This window comes from Eurypyga helias, unplaced genomic scaffold (genome assembly GCF_000690775.1).
Source record: "Eurypyga helias isolate BGI_N326 unplaced genomic scaffold, ASM69077v1 scaffold8870, whole genome shotgun sequence".
NCBI classification, from domain to species: Eukaryota; Metazoa; Chordata; class Aves; order Eurypygiformes; family Eurypygidae; genus Eurypyga; species Eurypyga helias.
In genome coordinates, this window is record NW_010226264.1 from 92,239 (window position 1) to 114,123 (window position 21,885).

The 21,885-nt window shown below is 40.4% G+C and overlaps 1 protein-coding gene across 1 annotated transcript in view; it reads left to right on the forward strand.

Moving 5' to 3' along the window:
• Positions 1-21,885, forward strand: part of CDC42BPA (CDC42 binding protein kinase alpha (DMPK-like)) — a 123,504-nt gene that overhangs the window by 69,011 nt on the left and 32,608 nt on the right. The window contains exons 16-20 of the mRNA XM_010152296.1: positions 1,371-1,495; positions 10,771-10,876; positions 11,483-11,631; positions 12,835-12,926; positions 15,508-15,584. Coding sequence (XP_010150598.1) covers positions 1,371-1,495; positions 10,771-10,876; positions 11,483-11,631; positions 12,835-12,926; positions 15,508-15,584 — 549 coding nt within the window. The remainder of the gene's footprint in view (positions 1-1,370; positions 1,496-10,770; positions 10,877-11,482; positions 11,632-12,834; positions 12,927-15,507; positions 15,585-21,885) is intronic.

Consider the following 21,885-nt stretch of genomic DNA (forward strand, 5'->3'; position numbering starts at 1 on the left):
TTGAGGTTAAATGTTACTTTGAGATATTAAAAAAAAAAATACAAATGATAAGGCATATTAATTAAAGTGTGTTGAGCAAGGAATAATTATGCCTCATGCATTTAGATTATCTCTTTATTGTTCATTTTGACAGGTTATTCAAGTTCATTGTGGATTAGGCAAGTCTTGCTAAACTTGTCTATTCTTTTTGTAATGCATTAGATTTTCTAAAATTATGATGAAAGTACAGTGTTCTTCAAAGTCAGCGTGTTTGCGTGGCAGTGTTCAAGCTGTATTTTCATACCAGTGTTTGCGTGGCAGTGTTCAAACTGTATTTTCATACCAGTGTAAGACACATACTGTATATGCCTGTGTGTTGGCTTAGTCCAACAATGAGAGACCAGTCACTTTGATACTTTTCCTCCTCTCTTTTCTTTTTTTTTAATTTAGTTAGCTTTGTATTTTTCTTGTCAAGTGAATTTAATAAATAGACATATTTAAATCATAAGCCCATTTAAATGGTAAGTATGGAGTGGAGTACTCAGGAGTAAAAAGAAGAATAGATAAAATGCTGTTCCCTTTTTTTCATCATTCTGATTTGTTAACATATTTCAGTACTAAAAGAAGCCTTTTGCATGAGATTCATTTTCCTAAGCAGGCCTTCCTATAAAGTCTATCTGGTCTCCGATTCCAGTTTGACTTTCTGAATAATTATTTAATATAATGAAGCTCTAGCTCCCCGAACCAACTCAGGTTGGCTGTGGCTTTTGTCTTGCAGAATGTGCCTGTATGAGTGACAGCTGTGTGAATGCGAGAGGTTAATTGCTAGGTATAATGTATTATACTTACATATGTTCGGTTAATTTTAATTTCCCTGTCTGAAAGTAATTAAATAAAAAATAAGGGAATGTGAGACACCTGGAGAAATCTCGGGACTGACTCACCCCTGTATCTGTTAAGCCTCTCACTCTCCATGGTTACTAAACAAGGGAGAGGTTCGGCAGTTTTATCTGAGCTATAACCGTTTTTGTGACCTTGCTTTGCTCTTGGAATGTAGTTTGTTCTATATAGAATATTCTCCACCTATACGGTGCAACGCAGAAACCGTCTAAGAGTTGTAGAGGTATTTGGAGACTAATTTTCAGAAAACTAATTAATTTGTTAAAGTAAAAATGTAGTTCTAGTCCATAAAAACAGCATTTCAGTACAGCTGAGGTTATACATGAGAAGAGATTGTGCCTTTTGTTGTTACATGGTGTTTGTTGTGATGGGTGGTACCAGTGTTTAAAGCAGACGCACGATGTGGGAGAGGGGAGCGTGGCTTTGAGGCTGCACAGAGATGGAGTGGCAGCAGCTTACACTTCTAACAAGTTGTTTAAATTCTCCTTCAGCTCACTGCCATGTTCGAGAGGCTGAGTGTGAACAACCGGCAGCTGGAGGAAGAGATGAGAGACCTGGCTGATAAAAAGGAGTCCGTGGCTCACTGGGAGGCCCAAATTACTGAGATCATCCAATGGTGAATATTGTGCTCTGGTGTCGTTGCAGAATCCCCTCAGTATGTGGCAGGGCTGTTGGGGAGTTTTTGCCTTCGCACACGGCACTTGCAAGTGCTGAGGTGAACGCTCACGCCTGTCTGGGGTTCTGCTGTGGTTTTCCTTGAGATTTTAATAATATGCAAATCTGGAAAATTGGGTTCCTCCTTAAGAGTGAAAGTGTCTTAGCAAATACAACTTTTTTAAGTGCAGAAGAATCATGGCCGCTGGGTGTGGCTTGTGGCTTTGGAAGAATGTTGGAAGGAGTCACGTGCTGAGCTCACGTGTCGGAGAGGGAACAAGCCTGGGAAAAGCGGTGGCTGAGAGTATTTATGTTTCGGCATTAATTTCCTTCATCTGCTTGGCATGTGGCAGAATGAAACAAATACAGTGCAACTTTTTATGTGATTTTCTTCCAAGGAGGGCATTTGAGACTGCCACAAAGCCAGTCAAGGGATGTTTCTAATAATAATTTTTGCTAAATAATAACGTTACGTTTCTAAAGTCTTCCATCCAGTTCTAACAGATTAAGGAGAAAAAAAAAAAAGAAAAAAGTTGAAACTATTAAGAGTGAAAAGATTGTTTTATCTAGGTGGCCTTTATTTCTCCTCTCTATGCCGGTTCCTCTTCCTTCCTCTGTTATGGTCCATTGCAGTGTTTAGCATCTACAAAAAAAATTTGCATTGAGACTGTTTTTTAACAGTCTCATCCACTCCTGGGAAGTTTTCATCATTATATATAAATTTTTCTGATTTACTACTTGATTATTTCCTCCCCTCACCCCCATTTTTGCCATCTCATGTTAGTGAAAAAATCTAATTTGTTGTGTCAAAACAAAACAGGGAAACGTTTCTTTTAATGCAACGTAGCTTGGTATTGTTGTAACGTCAGTATAATGTTGTTGTCCAAACACAGGGAAGTTTGGCTTTGGAATGTAGCCATGAGAAGACGTAACAAGAAAGAAGGGCTATCCTCGGGGTTTCTGGAAGGGTTTTAAACAGTGTTTGTTAGGTAAAATTATGGAACGCTGATCTGTGTCAAGAAGTCCATAGGGTCTCATGAAATTTTATTCGTAGCAGAGGCTAAAAAATTTAGAGAATCCACTTTGTACATATTCCTTTTAAATCTTTTCTCTCATACCTGTAAGTGCAGTAGATGGCCTGTGTCACAGAAAAAAAACCCCAACAAAATATAGAAGTTGTTTAAAATAACAGTTAATTTCTAGCCAACCAGAAATGGTCGTTCAAAAAAAAAATCAAAGTAACAAGAGAGACAAGTCTATTTTTTCACATTCCGTATTAAGGTAATGCTTATCCATCTTAATGCGCCAATGTAACTAAACCCCATTTTTCAGACTTCCGTGTGAAAGCATTCACAAAACTTGGCAGTTTGGGAAAAAGACAAGTCAGAATTACTTGTGGAATGTTTGACTTAACACTATGTAAAAATGTACCAACAGCCATTAAGAATATCCCTTCTCCAAATTATGTGTTTAATATTTAAAGATATTAAATTTCTTTTAATATTGATGGTTCAGGTATATAATAAAGCATCTTGCACTTATTAGAGATATCACTGGGGGCTTAAAAGAGGTTTAGGATTGAGTTTTTTGTTCTCTCTGACGGTACTTAATGAAGAGAGATCAGGAACATGAAAGACACCATCTTACTGATCCCTTAGCATAATACAGTGTCTTTTAAAAAATATGGAATTAAAAATTAAATAAGTAAGTGAAAAGAAAAAGAAATATAATTACTGTGGGCAAACTTTAAAGGAGATGAAAAAAATCTGGCTTGGTTCCAGTTTTTAATCACTGTATACATCTCCGTTTTCCCTCCCTACTTCTCTCCGCTTATGTTAAATCTTTTTCAGCTATGTGAGGCCTTTTCTTGGCTCCCAGTTTTTCCTATTATATTTAGATTTTCATGTGTTACTACCCAGGTAATCTGGTCACGCCCATCTGCTGTCCTTAGAATTCAGCACTGTGTACTGAAATTAGGTCCTTCTCTGGGGATCTTTTTTGGAACATGGGGTGCTGTATGAAGTATTTAAACATCTACAATAATGATAAAAAATACTAAAAGAGGAAAAAACTTAATTTTGAAGGAGACTAGTCTTATTTAATTAGTCACTAGCCTATGTTTTCCTCAGAAGAATGTGCAGTTTAAATGCATACCTGTCCACCTCTTCTGTATGACAGCAGAATGTCTTGGAGGCAACAAGGTAGGGTAGAGCTCGTAGTCTCCCACTTCAAAACTATCAGGTTTTCCCGTAATATTACTTTAAAATAATGTATTTTGGGTGCATACTTTCCACCTCTTAAAAATGGGCTTTGCCTGCCATCTTTTTGTACGCTGATTCATGAAGGGTAGGAGGCAGTAGATGGAATTAATTACAGGTTTTATAAACAGTTTGCTCAGCTGCATATGGTAGTTCAAGGGATTCGCTTTAGCCCTCTTTTAAGTAACACAAGCCCAAGGAGTCCCTTACTTCCTTTGAGTGCTTTGCCATCTAATAGATACCTCTCTCAGGAAATCTGCCCTACTCTTTGAATCCACGTTTTGGGTGGTTAAGAATGTTGCTTTCTTTGTGACTCCTTGGGCCCTTCTAAATTATTATTTCTTTCAGATTTTATAACTTGTGGCTAATTTTAACAGCCTGTCATGTTCCCTTTAGTTTTTCCCTGCTTTCTTACTGTGCCCTCTTGCATCTTTTTTAGGGCAAATGTACAAAAGCCTTTTTTTTTTTTTTTTTGCTTTTGTTCTCCAACGATGCCATAAATAAAACCAAAATTTTAACACAAACACTTAAACCAAACTTTCATTTCAAATAATGACCCTCACAGATCATTCAGCCTTAATGGAGCTATCATATTGACAAGTTTATATTAGCCAAACCACTCTTCATTCCTTGAAAAGAGTAAGAAAGAATGAGGCTGTTATAGCCAGCTATAAATTTTCCTATGGGAAAGGGAGAGAGATTTGTTGCATCGGAGGTTAATGCAGTCACTTTAAAAGGCATCTTTTAAATTGCCAGGGTACCATGTCTGTTGCAGAAAGGAGGTCGATGGAAATCTTGGTGGTGATTCCCAGAGTACTTGGCAAGAAGCTTAACTTATCAGTCTCTCTGGGAAAGAATCATGTAACCTAATTCTAGAAGTCCTAAGGTAGACAACTAAATTAAACCCCAGGACTAGTACTGTAGAGTCTCTTTTTCTCCTTGCTGATTGAAAAGGAAGCCTGGACAACTAGTGCAAGTGAAGAATTCTGTGTGGCTGAGCATGTTTATATGGATGAGCTAAATCCTACCTGATTTACCTATAGGATGTGAGGCTTTGTTTCAGCTGGCCAGAAGCCATGACTGTTGTTTACCAGAAGATTCAGTTAATATTTTCCTTGTTGACTAGATATTTTTCCAGTCAGCTGTAGTATGGTTGATTTTATCTTAATTATTGATTTCATTAAAAAAAAAAAAACAAACAGGACATGGGGTTTTTTAATAGAGTAAGATGCAGCTTGGCATAAGACCCCAGGACTTTGAGGTCTCCTGTTCAGCAAAAATCTCTAGCCCCCTGGATTCATTTTGTATTGTAAAGTATCCTGGATAGAGAGCCCCAGGGTGTCTGACTTTCCCAACAGCCTGACGAGTCTCGTAGTAGAGAGTAGTCGGTGGTTATTTGAAGGTCGTCATGTTGGCTCCAACCAAAAAGTTTAATTTTACAGGTATTTGTACTACATCGCTGTTCTAGGTTCTTTATAGTTAATAAATTAAGATTGCAAGGGCAATTATGTTATATAGGAAAACAGAGCAGTTATTCTCATCTAAATTTTCAGTAAATTGGTGACTCTGGGTGCAACCTGAAGAACTGTTCTTCCCTTAGGTCTTCTGTTGTGCTTGTTAGGGCTGTCTGTAAGAGGAGGGGCAAGGAGAGAAACATTAGTAAGAGTAACGTTACCATTCTTGCTCGATCTTTTTAAAAAAACAAACAAACCTCCCCAGCAAAACAGTAACCAAAAAAAAAAAATCCAGAGCGCCTGGGTTCACACGATGTTTAATCAGTGTATCTCATTAACGAAAGAACGTTGCCATCTAGTGGACGGCAGAACCGTATCTCAACTCCAAATTGAGCTTTTATTTACTGTCTTAATTTAAGAGTCTGAGGAGGTTCCTTGAACTCAGTATAGATTTTTGCAAAAGAAAAAGAAATACTTTATATGTATGCTTTTATATTCCAGATTTCTGCGTGTTCTGTGGGACATCTCTGAGATTTTGGCATGTGCAGCTCTTCAGCCTTTAGATTCTGAAGGTTCTGTGCATAAGAACTAAATAACTGCAGTGTTTTCTCACTGTCCATAAGGAAGGATCTATATGGCTTGATAAAAATTGACAAAGAAATTGGACATTTCATGTTTTTCAGCTTTAATTAGAAAATTAAAAAAATAAGGCACCGGTTCAATTTTATTTTTTATCTGGCATTGTCCCTTTTATTTGCGAAGATTTTACATGTCATTAAAAATAGAGATGATCAAATGCTGATTCCTAAATCTCTTTTCCCTTCATGCACGTCAGGAAAACTTACTTCCTCTCCTTGGGAGCCTCACATTCTTTTTATTCTTGCTTACACTGTTTTCTTTTTACTGTGTATTTAATTATGCAGCCCCACCTCCCCAAAAGCGTCTTATGCTAATTGTCACATCTTTTGCCCACTCTTATACCCTATGTGGTTTATAAAGGCCAAGATTATCTGTGTCTGATTATCAAAATGTGTCATCCAGAATGTTATGGAGGAAAAAAAGTCGGTATGCTGCTTCCATTGAGCTCTAGTATAGCTTGGGAAAAATAATGACTTGTTAATACCAAAACTCTGACTTGAATAGAGTTGGGACATGTGGGTTTTTCCCCTAGGCTCCTCCCCAGTTTTGAACTAAACGGTAAGCAGGACACGAAGAAAATAAAGCCAAAAGCATGAACGAGTGCTTACTTTTTCATGGTGGGTGTGATTTTATGGCAAATGGTCACTATTTCTGCATTAGTCACCACACTATTAAATCAATCTTCCTTATATAAATCTTAAACTGCGCACCCAGAAGTCACTGCAACCTGCAGATGTTTAGCCCTTAGCTTTGGCATTGTGATCTTGCCCTAAGGCCACTATGGGAAAGCATTTTGGTTCCTCCCTTCCCCCTGGCAGTTCAGAGTATGTACTCTCTGTCTTTCCTGCCTCCTGGTGACTATCTGTAAATCTTTTTTGAAACACTATATTATTTTTATGAATTAAGGGCAAGTAGTACCATTTCCATATGTGCTGTGTGTATGAACCCCATAGTATCACCCAGAGAAATGAACATTGCTTTATAGACATGGAGGGGAATCACTTTCTGCTGAAAGGTCGCTGCAAGGCAAATTCAACCATCTGGAGAGCTCTCATCTCCAGTCCAACATACTCAGTATTACCATTACTAAGGAAAAGTCAGAAAGCAAGGATAAGTTAATTTCCTGAAATAGAAAAAAAAATATTTTCCCACTTTCCTGTAAGCTATTTAAAAGAACTTGAGGATCATTACTTAGAGCCCATCCTGAACAGAGACACCCTCCAGAGACACTAGACCAGGTTGCTCAAAGCCTCATCCAGCCTGGCCTTGAACACTTCCAGGGATGGGACATCCACAGCTTCTCTGGACAACCTGTTCCAGTGCCTCACCATTCTCTCCAGGAAGAATTTCTTCCTTATATCTAATCTAAATCTACCCACTTTGAGTTTAAACCCATTACTCCTTGTCCTGTTGCTACCGGCCCTTGTAAAAAGTCCCCCCCAGCTTCCTTGTAGCCCCTTCAGGTACTGGAAGGCTGCAATAAGGTCTCCCCGGAGCCTTCTCTTCTCCAGGCTGAACAAGCCCAACTCTCTCAGCCTGTCCCCATAGCAGAGGGGCTCCAGCCCTCTGAGCATCTTCGTGGCCTCCTCTGGACTCGCTCCAACTGGTCTATATCCTTCTGATGTTGAGGGCTCCACAGATGGACACAGCACTCCAGGTGGGGTCTCACGAGAGCAGAGTAGATAGGGAGAATCACCGACCTTGACCTTCTTTTGATACTTTAGATATAGCCCAGGATATGATTGGCTTTCTGGGCTGCAAATGCTTGTTGTCAGGTCATATTGAGCTTCTCATCAACCAACAACCCCACGTCCTTCTCAGGGCTGCTCTCGATCCGTTCTCCACCCAGCCTGTACTTGTGATTGCCCCAACCCAGGTGCAGGACCTTGCACTTGGCCTTGTTGAACTCCATGCGGTTGGCACAGGCCCACTTCTCCAGCCTGTCAAGGTCACTCTGGATGGCATCCCTTCCCTCCAGCGTGTCGACCGCACCACACAGCTTGGTGTCATCAGCAAACCTGATGAGGGTGCACTTGATCCCACTGTCCATGTCGCTGACAAAGATGTTAAACAGCACTGGTCCCAGTACCAACCCCTGAGGAACGCCACTCGTCACTGGTCTACACTCAGACATCGAGCCATTGACCACCACTCTCTGAGTGCGACCATCCAGCCAGTTCCTTATCCACTGAGCGGTCCATCTGTCAAATCGATGCCTCTTCAATTTATAGATAAGGAAGTCATGTGTGACAGTGTCAAATGCTTCGCACAAGTCCAGGCAAATGACTGTCAGTTGCTCTTCCCTTGTCCACCGATGCTTTAACCCTGTCATAGAAGGCCACCAGATATTTTGGGCATGATTTGCTCTTAGTGAAGCCATGTTGGCTTGTTCATAATCGCCTCCTTATTTTCCATGTGCCTTAGCACAGTTTCCAGAAGGATCTGCTCTATGATCTGGCAAGGCAAAGCGGTGAGACTGACCTGTAGCTCCACAGGTCTTTGGTTTTTTTATAAAAATGGGGGTTATGTTTCTCCTTTTCAAGTCAATAGGAACTTCACCAGATGACGAGTTCTCAGATATGATGGATAGTGGATTAGCAACCTCATCCGCTATTTTTTTCAGGACCCGCGGATGTATTTCGTCAGGTCCCATGGACTTGTTTACCTTCAGGTTCCTTAGATGGTCTCAGATCTGATCCTCTCCTACGGTGGGCAGTTCCCAGTCCATGCCTTCGCCTTCTGTGACTTGGGTGGTGAGACTTCAGCAGTTGCCAGTGAAGACTGAGGCCAAAACTAACCAAGTCTCCCGTATCCTTCTGGAGAGGGCCCACATCTTTCCTAGTCTTTCTTTTTGTTACCGACATACCAATAGAACCTTTTCTTGTTGCCCTTGATGTCTCTGGCCAGACTCTATCAGGGCCTTAGCTTTGCTAACCTGATCTCTGGGTGTTCAGACTCTTTGTATTGCTCCCTGGCTACCTGTCCTTGCTTCCATCCTCTGTAGGCTTGCTTTCCGTGTTTGAGTTCGTCAGGGTACTCTTTGTTCATCCACACAGGCCTCCTGGCGTTCTTACCTGACTTCCTCTTCATTGGGATACATCACTTAACGGGCTTGGAGGAGAGGATCCTTGAATATTAACCAGCTCTCTTGGGCCCCACTTCCTGACAGGGCTTCATCCCATGGAACTCTGCCAGTCAGTTCCCTGAAGAGGCTCAAATTTCCTCTCCTGAAGTCCAGGGTAACGAGCTTGCTGCCCACCCTCCTCAATTCCATAAGGATCTCAAATGCCACCATTCCATGGTCACTGCAGCCAAGGCTGCCCTTGAGCTTCCCATTCCCCAGCAGCCCCTCCCTGTTGGGGAGAATAAGGTGCAGCATGGCTCCCCTCCTCATCGGCTCCTCTATCACTTGGACAAGGAAGTTGTCATCGACACATTCCAGGAACCTCCTGGATTTCTTATGCCCTGCTGTGTTGTCTCTCCAACAGATACTGGGGTGGTTGAAGTCCCCCATGAGGACCTGGGTTTGTGACTGTGAGGCTGCTGCTATCTGTCCATAGGTCCTCATCCACTCCCTCGTCCTGGCCAGGTGGCCTGTAATAGACCCCTGCTGTAATGTCACCTGTTCCTGCCCTCCCTTTAATCCTGACCCATAAGGTCTCAGTCAGCTCCTTGTCCATCCCCAGGCAGAGCTCCAGGCACTTGAGCTGGACTCTGACATAGAGGGAGACACCCCCTCCTCATCTTCCCTGTCTGTCCTTCCTAAAGAGCCTGTATCCTTCCATTGCAACGCTCCAGTTGTAGGAGCCATCCCACCATGTCTCCATGATACCATTAAGATCATAACCCTGCAGGTGTGCCCACATCTCAAACTTCTCTTGTTTATTCCCCATGCTCTGTGTGTTTGCATTTAGTTTGGGCCCCCAGTAAAGCCGACTTACTGGCTGGAGTGGCTGGAATTCCTTTGTGCCTCCCTCCTGCTGACCTGTGACCCTTCTGCAGGCTCTGGGCATCTCTTGCTGGCCCTGGCAGCTGTCTAACTCCCCTCAGCCTCCCTGGGGTTACGCAGCCTTCTCACCGCCTCCTGCAGCTCAGCCGCTGCTGCAGCAGGTCCTCCACCTGGGCGCACCTTTTGCAGGCAAAATAATACCTGAGGCAAAGTGAAGAAAGAACCTTCTGCTGTGATTAAGTGCAGAGAGTTGTTGCTTTGGGTTTGAGGTTTGGGGTTTTTTTTGGTTTTTTTAATAGTTTGTGACTGATAATCAAAGAATCTGAAAAACAGACATGTCACCTCCTTTATGTCCTTACACTCGCAAAATATGTCTTGATAGACAGAAAGCTTGGGGGATGGAAGAGCTGCTTCTGGCTTATGCTGTTCAATAACATTGGAACTAGACTCTGCCTGTGTAATTAGCATTCCTTGAAATAACATCGCCGCTTGATTCTAACTACTAGTTCTCATAGCCAAATGATAACAGTAAACTGCTAATTCCAATATTATGTGGATAGTTGAATTGTTAATTATTGGTTATAAATTTTCTTTTAATTTGTTCCCTAAAAATAGGTTGAATCCTGAAATGTTTCTTTCCTACAGTCTCAATTTCACGTAGCTGGCATTCATACTGAGACATATATTACTTAGATATGTAGTTCTTCAGTCTTTATTCCCTGTCCTAGTGATGCGTGTTGTTTAGTGAAGCTCTGCAAAGCAGCAAAGGCTTAGTTCTGTGTGGTTTTCTGTAATTTTTTGTTTGTTTCTGTATGTTTTATGATTTTTTTTTTGGTATTCCACTTTTTTTGTTTCTGGTTGCTATTTTGTTGAAGGGACTTTAGGGTTTTTTATTTATTCTTTGGTTAAAACACCTTTTTCATATGTAATTGTTTAGGGTAAGTGATGAAAAAGATGCTCGGGGTTATCTTCAAGCCTTGGCCTCCAAAATGACGGAAGAACTAGAGGCCCTGAGGAACTCCAGTTTGGGGGCAAGAGCTACGGTAAGCCTCCAGTTCCATATGTCAGATCTTTTTTGGTTTGTGTGAATAAACACTAACTTGATCGTTTCCACTGTAGTAATAACCTGCCTGTAGTGGCTGTGTTAGTCAGAAGTTAAACTTCCCTGGAGCTTCCTTTCTGAATAACCGAATAGCAAATTTATTGTTTCTCAATTCATTAAATGCCAGTATCCTTATAGTGAGATTTTATCTATGGTAGTGTTGAAGTAGCTACTTTATAATCATGTGTGAATTTATGAAGAATGTCTATACTTTGGGTCATGAAAGCCTTAAGCTTTCACTTGTGAAATGTGAATGTCCTTTGTAGCTGTCATTGGAACTGAGGCACATCAGAACTAGAATTCACAAAATCTCTATGATTTTGAGATCATGACAGAAGACGTTCATCTTACCTATTTAGTACTTGAGCTTAAAAATGATAATATTGAAAATACTTATAAAATGTTTTTAGATTACTTTGGAATTCATGTACTCTTGTATGATGAACATAGTAGTCTGAGAAAGGTAATTGTTGAAGTTGTTTACATTCCTCATGTTCAGCTTTCTTTCCTCATACTCTTTGTTCTCTCTTTTTTTATTCTTTACCAGGACATGCCCTGGAAGATGCGCCGCTTTGCAAAACTGGATATGTCTGCGAGGTTGGAACTACAGTCTGCTCTTGATGCTGAAATCCGAGCCAAGCAGGCTATTCAAGATGAGTTGAATAAAGTCAAAGCTTCCTGTATCTCTACAGAGTGGTAAGACTGAATTGTTCTGATGGAGATTTACTTCGACACCTCACAGGGGAGTGTCGTCAAATCACAGTTTTAGCCCTCTTGTCTGTCGAAATTTGATAATGAAGGTTATGCCAGTTTCTTATATCCAGACGTGGAAAAAAGACCATCTATCTCTCTTTTCATTGTGTAAGCAGCTGAACACTTACAGGGAGGATTTGAAATCTTGAAGACTTTCAGAGGAGACACTTCTTAATAATATAATCTCTCCTCGCTGTGATAACAAGTTCACGGGCAAGCAGAGCTTGAGTTTCTGTCTTAGCGCATACTCTTTTCCATTCCATTGATAGCTGCTTTGGGTAGCTGACGAAAATCAATTACTGCATACTGATTTGCACAGTAATATGTGGTGATGGAAGACTACGAATTCTTGTATTCCTTCCTCAGATCAACCTGTCTCCTCCCTCTCCCCCCTCAAATTCTGAGTTGAGTGGATGCCTGAGGCAGGGATTAGTAGTAAGACATTCCATTTCTAGTTCTCCAGCTTCAGTCTAGCTCAGAGCACTGACTTGTTTTGCAACTTCAGGAGAGCAGTTGGACAGAGCTGAGGTTCAAGGATTCTATCTATAAAGTGGGAATACCTTGTCCACCTGACGTGTGTGTTTTTCAGGCCAGGTGACATGCCAATAGGCAGCACTGTAGATCCTCTAAGGGCAGGAGAACCAGGGTTTGCTTTGACAGCAAGGATCAGAAGTGTGGTAGAAATGCATATAGCGTTTCTTAGTGGCTGTGAATCAGAAGGCACTGAAGCAACTAACTGTAAAGTAACTGAGAAGAAAAATAGTTCAACGTAATCTATTAGTATCACAGGCACTGTGGATTAACAAAAAAATAAACCAGTTTTTAAGCATAAAAATGCATGTGGTCTTTTTTCCTCATTCACAGGATACCGGATCATGCAATTACTCATAAATTAGAAACACAAGCCTATTTAATGGGTAGACAGGGGCAATTAATTGCTTGCTCTGCTTTTTTTTTTTTTTAAGTTACCAAACTAAACAGGTCCCAGTAGGTTTCTGAATTCATTCTGGCATTTGATGACATCATGAAGCTTACTGGGCATTAATTTTTAAGTAGTGTGCAAAGGTGGACAAAAAAGAAAAATTGACTTGTATCGTGGGTTCTCAATATTTACATGGGGTTTTTTTTGTTTCCATTCTTTTGAAGTAAACTGCAAGAATCTGAGAAGAAGAACATGGAGCTGTTGACAGATATTGAGAGGCTGAAAAAGGAGACGGAAGAGCTTAGATCAGAAAAGGGTATGGCAACTGATATCCAAGTAAATAACATGTTTCACGTTGGTGGGTACATCTTATCGATCAAGTGTCACCGTGCAACTGAAACACTATGCCAACAGACTTTGGCATACAAAATGTGACCTCAACAGTTGCTCATTAAGATGTACCCACCGCAGTTGGGTTCGCACTTCTAACGTGTACTTGTAATACGCTTCACTTGTTGTTACATTTGAACCAGTAAGGTATTATTTCAGTTGGAACTGCATTATTTTTATTTGGTGTGTGTATGCTGCTTTACTGCCAGAAAACTGTTAGAAGTATAGCTATAGTTGTGTTCCCCCCTCCCCCCCCCCTTTATGGTGGGTGAAGGCATTTAGACCTCAGTACTGATCATAGCGTTCTTCACCCGTGAATGTTTTGGGCCTGTGTACGCAGAGAGTAAACAACTGCAGAGGCATTCATAGCATCCATTTGTTTCTGGGGTGACTTTGTTGATTGGCTTTGTGACCACGTGGTGAGCAGTGTGGTCCTGTTGGCGTTGCTGTGGTATGAAGGGTGTGTTCTGGGGTTTCTAGTGCATCTGTCTAACAGTATTTGGCATTATTGCTGGGAGAAGAGACTTTTTGGCAATTCTGAAATGAAAAAAATTTTCATTAAGAGGTGGTGAATGATTTGGCCAATTTCCTGCAGTTCCCATAGTAGCTCTAATATTTCTATTTTATGAGTCACATGGGAAGAAGTGATTTTTTTTCAGGCCAAATGGAATTACCTAATTTTCTGTAGGGAACACTTTGAACTTCAGAGTTTCAAAATCCTGGCAACAATTGCTGCACTGGGGTGTCAAATACTGTTCAGCCTCTTCAGCCTTCACATGTCAATCAATAGTGTGTTGTAGTTAATGTTCATCTCCAATATGTAGACCACCAAGTGCTGGTTGACTGGTAAAAATAATGCAAACCAATACAGAAGATTAAAAAATGACTGGTGCCACTGAGCAAATAAGACTTAGGGGATTGATACTTGTTCATCTTGGTGCTTAGCACTGGTACCAGGGTTATGCTTCTTCCAAGTGCTTGGAGAAGAACTCTTGATAGCATCTCCCTGGAGACAATAATGCTTTGTCATGTTTAGGTATCATTTATAGATTACTGAATTGTCTTCAATGCTATGCATGGTTTTCTACCTGTGAAGTCTTCCTTTGTGTTAAACAGTTTATTACGAATTTCTGATTACTGTTTTACCCTCTATTTTTTTCAGTGTTTAAAATATTGGTTTTGTGAAAATATAGATGAATATTTACTCTTTTAAAAAAAAAAAAATACTGTTCAAGGAAAAGTTAGTTGTGTACACTTTTAGCCAGAAGTAAATTAATAAGATTCTACTGCAGCTACTCAAATAATTTGATAGAAATACACAATCAAAAATCTTTATCCTCTTTGGACTTGATTTTCTCTTATAGGAAGAAATACATTGATGTCTGAATCATGACTTGTATAGAGGATTCAAATGTAGTCAATGTACAGTGATAACTTCCTGTTTGTGGAAATTGATTTCTAGGAAGGGATTACTTAGATTAGCACTTGAATAAATGTATTCCAGAAACTTGGAAGGCTGTGGAAATAGATTGCTAAAAAATGATTCTGTAAAGTAGCAGGCAACCTGAGAATTGTTGTTCGTACTTTAGTACTGGGGTTTCAGTGTATTTATATTTTACAAAGGAGAGGGATCTGTAACTTCTTTGCTCACTGCAGGTTATAGTTAGAGCAAACAGGGTGATACGGCCAGCTAGAACAAGACACTGCCGTTTTTTAGAAGAAATAGTGACCTTTGATAGCATCAGTCTTTGGAGATGCACAGAGTCCTGCAGGCTCTGGTCATAACAAGTGCATATATATAACGTGTTTACAGTGTTTAGGAAGCTAGAGTTTCAACACATCTATGATTTATAAACACCCAGACAACTTGAATTCTGCCCCAAAGAATTTTGCTCCAAAGGACACAGATACCCGCTCTGCTTAGTGCCTGAAAGCCGTGTAAGTGGTGCAGCGTGACAGGGACATGAAGCTTTACCCAGGATTGTATAACTCCTGGACACTGAAAAGTGCGAGGTGGCAGGCAGAGCGTGGGTCAAGGAGCCCGCATTGTCTGGGAATGCAGCGTGCTCCCCAAACAGCCTGTTCTGTACGGTGTTGTGGAACCGCACTGTTGGCTAAAGCTGTCCTGTCACGGCAGGCTGTACAGCGTATGAGGAGAGCGGGGTGACACCCGCTGTGCCGGTGTACATGCCGGTATGTCGCGCAGTGCACGTGAGAAACCTGTGCCTTCTGCGTGATAGCCACGTACACACAGCGTGTTTTCATCTTGAATTCACACCACGCACGTCCTAGCTTGGAAAAGGTTAATTAAACAACACTAAGCTGCTGGCTAAGTGAGTGTACGTCTGTTAAAAAATATTTTACTCTGCAAAACAGATCGAATGGGACAACTCATTTAAAAAATGCAGGTGGTTCAGGTGGATACGCAAACTCCCACTCAGCAAGGCAAAGGTCCTCCGTGAAAAGGTCGTTTTTCTGTAGCTTAAAAACCTGCTGCTGTTTTCTAGGTGTAAAGCACCAAGACTCACAGAATTCTTTCTTGGCATTTTTGAATGCGCCTACCTCTGCTCTGGATCAATTTGAAGTAAGTGTACAGCTATTCCAACTCTCTGTTAGTCAACGAAAGTACTGCTCTTATGTGCAGTTTTTATGCAGATTTGCTGGGAATTTGCTACTCTCTTTTCATTATACTGCCCCATTTATATTTGTGTATAGTAATATGTGAGAATTGTTTGTCATTTACGGTGCTGGCTGTCTTCTGTTGAACGCTAGTAATCATACTGAACTCTCCCTCATAGGCAGAAATTTTCCTGATTTTTGTAGTGAACATGCAAAGTGTAGTTGTTCAAATAGCATTGCTTTGTATTCAGAAACGTGAAATAATGCGAATATTGGTTTGGTAAAAATGAGAGGAAATACGTAAATAATCCTCAAAGGTATTCCATGAAGTAATTGGTACTATGTATTTATTAGGCTGTTTTCCTCTTTTGTTAATTTTACACAGATCTGTATAAACCAGATAATTACTATTCATCTCCCTCCACAGATCCTGTATACTTAAAAAATAAATCTGTTTCATTTCTTTGTCACTTCTATTCAAAAGACAAGTTTAGGTAGAAAATCTGTAAGAAAAAAAAATTGAAACAATTCTGTATATTTCAGATCTTCTTTATTTAATCAACAGTAAGCAATGCATTGTTTTTCTTTTAAAAGGACAGCTGAGGCAAAACATTGGTCAAACCGAATTCAGAGGGGACAAGGCACCACCTTTACAGTTATACACTGGTGTAAAATTTTCCCTGGTTTTGGTTTTTTGAAGGGTGTACAAAATCATCACATTTAGTTATGAAAGAGCATAATCCTTGATGTTACTGATGTTCCAGAATTTAGTTTGTTTTCACTGTGTATTCACTAATTCATTGTTCTCTCAAAGTTCTCACAATTAATACCATTTTTAAATTTACTTTTAAATTATTTATCTTATAAGTTACTTTCTGTATAAAATCTTCTGTAGAAATATTATTTTATTGAGTGAATGCTGGAAAACACTGGGTTTTATACAGGTAGTTTATTCATTAATTGTCTGTGAAAGGCAATTAATGAAAATCTGCTGAGGTAAATTACTGGCACTAGTTACTTACAGTTCTTTGTTTTTGTACTTTTATTTATACTGAACAGTTTTCTTCATCCATCTCTCTCTCTCTCTCTCTCTCTTTTTTTTTTACTGCTGTTTTCATTAAAATAGGATTCCTTTTCCTCCTCTTCATCCTCATTGATTGATTTTATGGATGACGTAAGTCTTTGACTTCCCAACCAGTAAATCCCTCAGTAACAGAGATCATTTGATTGATTTGGAATACTCAAACATTAATGCAGTCAACTTAAAAATCTACAAGTGCGGTAGAGAACAGGATATTTCTGTAATAGCATACTTGCACCTATTTATGTAGGTAGATGTGAAATTTTCAAGTTTTTCTTTAGGTGCCAGTGAAGAATTCTAATTTTCAGTTTTTCTAATGGGGAGAAGCTGCTTTTGGGCCTTGTCTCCTGATATTGCCTGTGGAAAATGGTTCCAAAATCGCTGGCACATTAATTTAATTTTGTTCTATTGTTTCATATTATTACTTTATCATGAGTTGTTTCCAAAATTTACTGGTCACTTCAGCGAACATGTTTTCCTTGCATACAGTTAATTTCTGTTTGCTCAACTAAAATATTGTCTGCTTTTTAGCCTATATTGTAAGAAGTAGTTTTCATTGTAACTGAAGTAACTTACTACCTTTTATTGCCATTAGAGATGCTAATTTTTAATCAGGACAGTGTTTAAATATTTACCCTAGTTATTTGCATACTAAGGGAATTGAATGAAAAGCTGAAGATTGACTGCATTATATTTATTTCAGACAGAAGTAGTAGTAGGTACTTAAAAGTAAATAATAATAAGAAATCAAAGCATATACCATGTATCCATGGTAGAGCATCCATTGCATCCATTACATCTCTGTAGGTATGTGGTGTGTGTATGTCTGTGTGTGCTTGTATATATGTGTATACACATACACGCGTATTTCTACATATTTATTTAAAATAGGTTATTCTATTTGCTTTAAAATGCAATGTAGTTAATTTTATTCTAGAAATGTCTGCTGTGAAGGATGTAAGAAAAGGGTATAGTATATGGGCCTGTTCTACTGGTTGCATTTCCTTTCCCAAACTCCGAAGGAATGCTTTTCTTCTAGATGCTTTTTTTCTGAAAATCAAATATATACCTTAGATAAAACATGAAGGTACATTTGTGGTATCATAGTAGAAGGTATTTGCCTGCACCTTCTGTATAGCATATAGAAAACCTTGTCTGTTGGAATTCTTTTACACCAAAAAATGAGAGTACAGTTTTCTGTCATGTTAAACCTACAATAACTGAATAATATTTATATCTTTTTTCTGGATTAAAGAAGTGTTCTCTGTGTTGCCTGAGTAGGAACACTTAGTTTGTATCAGCAGTTTCATAGAAAGTTACCTTTAAAAATATCTAATATTCTCTCCTAAAAGCTGCTAAAAGAGAAATACATGTGTGGCAGAGTAGCTGATCATGTTCTATTTTGCAAGGGGTAATGTAAGACAAGAAAGTATTCCTGGTTGCTATCAGGTTAGTTTTGAAGGACACCATTACTTTATTCTGTATTTGTTACGGGTTGGGTTTGGGTTTTTCTAAAGAAGGCAGCATATATTTTTCATGAGCATTTTGACGAAAGCACATTTTTTTAATCTATGCGATTGAATGTGTTTCAACTGTTGGCGTACGCCCTGTAAGACATTCTTCTTGATTGGGCCACCCAGATCAAACCTTTTCAGATGCCTGTCTTCTAGTCTTTGGTAAAACTCCAGGTATTAATGTGTTTTGTTGCATGTGAACGACTTCATGCACACAGAATCAAACTTCCCTTGTTTCCATCTTCAGTCTGAGTCCAGCAGGAGTGTTGTTTTCCTCCGTTGCGCTGGGGAGGAGTACGTTTCTGGGCTGGACTGGCCAGGGGCTAACATCTCTGACGCTGGGGCAGATTTCTCTCTTATCTAGCAGAACTGCAGATGAAGAGAGTTGACCCTTCAGAGATAGGGAGAGTACCTGGCAGACACCACAAGACTTGTTGGGTTACCTGGCTTTAGGAGAAAGAGAAGTATAGCTGATGCCTGCGTTAGTAGGTGAAAGGTTGTATAATGAAATTGTGCTTAAAGTCAGTTCTGCATCTTTAATTTGTTGGACAATTACTGGATTCATTCATAATATATAGCCTCAGAACTATCAAAATGGTTATTTATGTTTTAGCTTGTTGAGTTGGTGCAATATCAATGTATTGGCAGACTTAAGATAAAATAAGGGTATTAAAAAAAAAATTCCTCCCACTGGATGTGACCTCCTGTACCTTTCCAATGTCTCTTTTTGACAGTAGTTATCTTGAAGTGTTTCTTGCAGCATTTCAAGAAGAATTAATCTTGTTCTCGGTCAAACCCAAGAAGCGTGTGGGTTCTTTCTATAAAGACCAAGGAAAAAGTAGACGTGCTCAGGTCAGAGTCATGCAGTGGTGCAGTATTGTGTGAGTTTCAGGAACGTCTCTCCTGTAATCAAGAACCCAAAGTAAATATTACTAGCGGCCCGTACTGTTTCTCCTGCCTCTGTGCTTCGTTATGGAGTGGCAGAGAGAGTATAAAATAATACGCAGTTGCAATTAGATCCCTCTCCTGGCAAGATCTCTGCAGTCTGTTTAGCACAGAGATGTGTGAGCCGCCCTGAGCTTGGCCCACTGATTGCGTTTGGAGTTTACTGTGGTGGGTATGTCTTGTGTGTCTGCTATCCAGATACCGTCATTGTTCATAGTACTCTGTGAGTGACTGGAGTTAATTCTGATTGTTTCCATGAGGAGAACAGTAGCTTTGCAATTTCTTCTGGAGTGAAGTAAAATAGATGTCCAGCTGCCTCTGTATGTAGCCTGCAGATACTGAGCAAGAGAAGTAGTGTTCACTCTTCAGACGAGTAGCAGTCACTGTGGGTTCCAGGTATTCCTCCTCAAACACGAAGAAAGGTACTTGGTCAGGTTGGCAGAATTGGTGCCTAAATCCTCATTCCTGCAAAAGCCCAGGCATTCGGAAAGGACCCTTGTATCTCCTGTGCACATGGGAGGGTGCGAAGGGGAGTAGTAGTGGAGGGAAGTCACCCCCAGTGACTAGTACACTCATTTCTAAATCTTGGCAGCTGTTTCTCCTGTGTGTTGCAGGCTGTTTCTCAGTAACGTGCTCTGGGTGTTGTCTCCTGTGTTCCTAAAGTGTCTGACTATGGAAGTGTTGGGGTTTGGGTTTTTTTCCAAGTGGATCTTTGTGTATCTCAACAGCCGGTAGAAGCAATCAACTTGTTTTCTGTAAAGATGAATTTGTGATTATTTAATAACAATAAAATGGAATCCCATTTTCCCTTGACAAAATTATTGTCCCCGCTTGCTACAGAAAATACTACTTTTCCCCTGTTATCAACACATAACAAATTAGGAATAGATTCCTCCTGCAATCTGTCCTCACATGCAGTCCCCGTGGGCCTTGGTTAGTCTAAACAAGTCTGGACTTTGTGAATAAACACAGAATAAATAGTGTTCTGAACTCTCATTATTAAACAGAAGAAGACACAGTAGTGTGTAGGAGAGCCCTGGCTCTACCTGCACTTTCGTAATTAAGTTTAGAATAATTCTGGTTCTTAATGATACTTGAAATTGGACATACGACACCTCCAAGAGATTGCTTGATTCACCTTGTTCAAAGTATGGAGATGCTAACTGCACGTTGTCAGTGTAACGTAGTCTGCAGGTTTACTCCTATCGTCCAGTGTGAAAATACAGACTTCAAAATACCTGTGCCTTTTTTTGATGTACATTCCCTCTTCTTGCCCCAGAATATCCTGTTTTCAAAATACCTGTAAAAATGAAGATGTTTTGTGTGTGTCTAAACAATACCTCTGGAGATAGTGACGAATTCTGAGCTGATGTGTGTGTCACTGTTTGGTTTTGTAACATATTCTCCTCCTTTCTCTGTTAAAGCACTCTCCTTCCTGTATTCCAGCTAACAAAGGCAGACGTGTAAGAGGCTGTCCTACTCTATGTGGCCCTTTCTTTTTTTGCCTGTTGTGTACATGCCTTTGTTTAATGTATGGATTGTTTATTGACCCCACTGCATGTCTTGTGCTGTTGCTGCCGTTTGCTGCTGCTGCTGCTGTGCTTTCTGTTGTTTTCCAGCTGTGGGCTTTTGGAGCGTTTCATTTGGTAACCCCGTGAGCAGGATATCACAGTAACCAGGAACGATGCTGTGGGTACCTTCTCATTTCAATATGGAAGCTCTTTGCGAAGGCTGATGAGGTAGATGCAGGTTGGGACGATGAGCAAACGTCACATGGGGGCCTGTTTGTTTCCTTGCCCTTAGCAGAGGGCGGGTGTTGAGTTATGGGAATCGCCTAGAGAAGGCAGCAGTTTGGCGTTTGGGAGGCATGTCACAGCAAATGATAGAAAACACCGCGGTAGAAAGGTAAATAAATGGGAAAGTGGGGAACGGAGTAAACTGGAGCATCAAGGAGGGCAGGAAAAATTCATACAGGGAAAACAGAGTTGGATGGGTGGGAGTCTCTTAAGCTGGAAAGCTCTATGGTGCTACAAAAATCAAGGTGGATTTTTAAACTCGGTGTTATCCAAGCTTTGTCAGATGAATTGGTTCCAGGTATGCTGTGTCCGTTTCAAACTCGTACTGACACCTTTGTTTCCTTTATACGCATACGATGACAGGAACAGGAAAGCATACAGGTCACTAATACTGAATATTCAATAAATAAGCAATAACGCCCAACAGCACCACCAGTGACCTTACCGATGCAGTTCAAAGCACACCGCGCCGTGTCTTAGGCAAGCTTGCAGTAAGTAACTCCTGTGGCTCCAGCCCAGAAGTCTGTCTCCCCTCGAGGTGTGCTCATCCAGCTTGGGCTCAGGCCTGCAGAGGTGACAGCGAGCACACAGCTAAGCACAGTCCTGTGGAAGACGACAAGGCTACTCCAGTTTGATAGGAAATATTGATGCATGCTTTTGATAATCCGGTGGATTAGTTTAATTGGAATGGTGTTAATAAGGTCCACGTAGGCTTTTGGCCGCAGTTGAGTCAGGTTGCTCTTGTACTTAGTTCTCATGAACGCAGGGAACCCGGAGGTACAGCAGCACTACAGCTTAAGGCCCTGTTTCTGCAGTGAAGGTGGTGGTTAAATTCCCTTCAAACTCTGTAATGGTAGATCAGGTTCTGTGTGTTTTGTGGGCTTTTTATGTTTGTAAGTCAAGTAAAAATACATTTGTTACTGGTTCAGC